Raw genomic sequence first — 3,854 nt, 5'->3', positions numbered from 1 at the left:
CTTCTAAGGATGAGTGAGCTCATTTGGACGAAAGAAGAACTGACAGGAGAGGAGAGTTGCTAAAATCTCAAACTCTCAGGCTTAGAAGTTCAAACCAATTAGGATAAACAATATTTTCAGGGATAGAGAGGGATCTGCTCTCTCTGTGCCCCCGCATCTCTGGTTCTAGGGAGGATGAGAAGCACCAAAAGGGTTTAAAAATAGAAGCATGTTTCTGGCTTAGCGGAAACAAGGCAGTGCTGGGAATCTCACTGAGGGAGGTCCAGGAGTGCACAGTCTGTGTGTGTATGCGCCTGAGGGAGTGTGGGGGAGGAGGTAGTGACAATGAGATATGCTGTCTCTATAGCACAGTGGTACGGAGTCCTGAAACCAGGCAAAATATAGAATTCACATCCTTCCTAATGCACAGACCAAAGAGGCGTTGAACTCTGTTGAGCAGAAAGTGATAGCCCAGCATGATAATATCTGCTTCCATAGGAGACACTTGGCTCCTTCCAACATAGGAATGGCCTTGGGGGTCAGACCTATGGTAGATCTAGTCCATTTTCCTCTCTCCGACAGTGACAGCCCCAGCTGCTGCAGAAGCTGTAAGAAACTCAGTAGCAGCGGATGGGGATGGTGACTTGAGCATCATGAGGCGTCACCCTAACACCTAACCGCTAGAGATTGGCTTGTGCCTTAAACACATGGGCGTAGAGGCTTTCCAAAATATTTATTTAGCTGTAAGTAATGTAACTGGATACTCACTATCCATGTAAATGTCCAAATCCTTCCTGATTCTTGCTTATCTCGTGACTTTAACTTCCACTTGTGGTAAAGAGTTCCTCAGTCTCTTCAGGCATTGAGTGACGCAAGCATTCTTTATTTATCTGTTTTGATTTTGCCATGTTTCAGTATAACTGAACGACCACTTGATCTTGTGTTACGAGATATGGAGAACACAGTCTCAATCTCCCTCTAACAGTCAGTATTTTACAGGCTTTTCTTGTCTCCCTTCTTATTTGTCTCCTTTGTAAAGGCAACAACCCCAGTCTTTTCAGCCTCTCTCCATATCAGTTTCCCAAGGCCCTTGATCATTCTTACTGCCCTTCCCTGAATCCCTCTAGTTCTGCAATATCCTGGGTGAGAAGGGTGCCCAGTACTACACAGAGGAGACCACAGGAGGGTGAAGCATTGACTGACTGATCTCGTGACACTGTATTTGCTGTATGATTTCCCATCCCACTCCTCCTAGAGCTCAGTGTTTTTCTGAGTTTCTGTCCATGCTTGCACAGTGAGCAGGGTTTCACTGAGCTGTGTACCATGATGCCCAGATCCCTGTCATGAGCTCATACAGTTAAATTAGAATCTTGTGAGGTGTTAGGCAAATACATTGGCATAAACACTGCAGTTATTAACATCAACATTTATCTGCCATCCTGTTGCCCATTCACCTGGCTTGGTTAGCTCCCTCTGAGGACTTCTCTGGATTTGACTATAACTGAAATAATCTCTATAAATGTTCCCATCTACTTCTTGACCCCTTTCTAGACTGTTAATAGAGTAAATATTTTATATTAAATTTTATTATTTGCTATAAAGTGTGTAATCCCCCTTGCTGTGCTTCACTCTCTTCACAGGCACATTGAACATTTCTGAGCTCAATCAACACATTGAGAACTTCATGGTAGCTTTCAACCTCACCCCCTCTGACCCTTCAACATTCATCTTAATGGGCATCCCTGGCCTGGAAGCTGCCCACATCTGGATTTCCATCCCTTTCGCTATGTTCTACATTGTCGGCCTGTTGGAAAATGTTACCCTTCTGTTTGTTGTAAGCAAAGAGCAGACCCTGCACAAGCCAATGTACCTGCTGCTCTGCATGCTGGCACTCACAGACATTGCCACACCTACTTCTGTCATGCCAAAGGCACTGTGTATATTTTGGTTCAATTTGAAAGGCATTACTATGGGGGGCTGCCTTACCCAGATGTTCTTCCTTCACACAGTTGCTGTTATGCACTCAACCATCCTCGTGACAATGGCCTTTGATCGCTACATTGCCATATGTAACCCTCTGAGATATGCCACCATCCTCACCAATGCACGAATAGCTAAGCTAGGGTTTCTAGGTTTGATCAAAGCTGTTCTCTTCATTCTGCCTATACCCCTTGTCCTGAACACATTGCCATTCTGTTCCAACCGCATTATTCCCCACACACACTGTGAACCTATAGCTGTGGCGAAGATATCATGTGGAGATATTACAATCAACAGGATGTATGGCTTAGTGATAGTGTTTGTAATTGTTGGGTTAGACCTGATGTTCATTGCCCTGTCCTATGGTCTAATCATCAGGGCCCTCCTCAGAATATCCTCCAAGAAAGCCTACCAGAAAGCCCTCAATACCTGCACAGCCCACATCTGTGTGATGATTACGTGTTATACTTCTGGCTTCTTCTCCCCTCTCATACATCGGTTCGGTCAGGGCATTGCTCCCCATGTTCACAGCCTCTTGGCTGACCTCTATTTCCTCATTCCCCCCATGCTCAACCCTATTATTTATGGGGTCAAAACCAAAGAGCTTCGTGACAAAGTGGGAAAATACACCTGCAGAATGTGATCACCGGGGACATTGAATTTATCCTGTGTATGGAGAAAGGGAATGGCTAAGTCCTTGATAATCAAGGGTGCTCTGTCCCAGTTTGACTGAACTCAGCATTGTGTGGGGTTCACAGTCTGAGAAGTTCCTCACACCTAATCTCTCATCACTCCATCACCCAACACTGCTCTCTCCATTTCTGAGTTCTCTCTCTCTCTGACCATCACCTAACTTCTTTCAGCATGACCCATCAGTCCCCACCTCCTATCCCCCTGCCACATGGCTTTTCTATAACTCTTACATTACCAACTCTTAGCTGCTACTGCAGTTTTCTAATGCAAGGTGGATCTCCATTAGTCCTTGAGTGTACAGGGTTCTTCATCAGTTTGATGAACAGAAGCTGCAGTTTGAGATAGGTGACGACAACATTAAGAAACTATCATTTGTACGGTGTTATGATGAGTGAAATTTACCTGATTTTTTTTTGTTTTGTTTTTACGTCCAATCCTTACAGAAACCTGGAGGATAAACCAAATAAAGTCTGACTGTAGCAAACTAATTCAACACAAAATGTGGACACTGACTACCATCACTGAATGCTATTAGAAGTAAATACTACAATAATGCTAAAGTTGTTTTTTCATTATAAATGTTTTGGGCTACTTTGGAGCTTTTTTTAATGCCATTTTTTGATTGAAATGCCTGCCAACCCTCATTCGGGATACAAGCACCAATATTTTGAATTTGATTGTCATCTCACAGGTGTGTTGCTAATGTGAACAAAATTCTGCTGGGGCTTGTAGTTTTTTGGGTTTTTTTAATCAAATCTGTAGTAGGTGTGTAACAAAAGCTTTCATCTGTTATTTTATGTATAGACAAATTTGTTAATAAAAAAACCTTTCTTTTAAGAAAGCGATGGGGCTACTTTCAGGTGAGTTGTTAAATGACTTTGGGCTTCTAATACAGTGGAAATCTGGCAGCCCCAGCCAGATCCTGCAGCACTGCAGAGCTGAGGCAGAGCAGAGCAGCTGGGGAGAGCAAGGTAGGGCCATGGGATGAGGGCCCAGAAAAAGGGAGATGTCGCCCGACAGGAGGGCCTTCAAGGTCTGACTCAGGGGTGGGGACGGGACTTTAACCCAGTGTGAGGGCAGGTGCTGGGAAGAAGGGCCCTGCCACCTAAAATCTGTAGATTCTGCTGGCTTTCTGTGCCCGTGGGTGCCACTAGCAGTATCTTGAGGATATCTTCATTATACAAACTCCCTCTCACCCCCTA

The 3,854-nt window shown here is 44.4% G+C and overlaps 1 protein-coding gene across 1 annotated transcript; it reads left to right on the top strand.

Moving 5' to 3' along the window:
- Nucleotides 1-1,663: 1,663 nt before the first annotated feature.
- LOC115643701 (olfactory receptor 52N4-like) lies at nucleotides 1,664-2,602 on the top strand. Its single transcript, XM_030547708.1, has one exon. The coding sequence runs from the start codon at nucleotides 1,664-1,666 to the stop codon at nucleotides 2,600-2,602; it is 939 nt and encodes a 312-aa protein (XP_030403568.1).
- The last annotated feature ends 1,252 nt before the right edge of the window (nucleotides 2,603-3,854 follow it).

Source organism: Gopherus evgoodei, unplaced genomic scaffold (genome assembly GCF_007399415.2).
Source record: "Gopherus evgoodei ecotype Sinaloan lineage unplaced genomic scaffold, rGopEvg1_v1.p scaffold_68_arrow_ctg1, whole genome shotgun sequence".
In the NCBI taxonomy this organism is placed as follows: domain Eukaryota; kingdom Metazoa; phylum Chordata; order Testudines; family Testudinidae; genus Gopherus; species Gopherus evgoodei.
This window is presented reverse-complemented; position numbering and strand designations above follow the sequence as displayed.

Bases quoted from the DNA above. Each gene is read 5' to 3' on its own strand.
- LOC115643701 (XM_030547708.1), top strand. From the start codon at position 1,664: ATGGTAGCTTTCAACCTCACCCCCTCTGACCCTTCAACATTCATCTTA.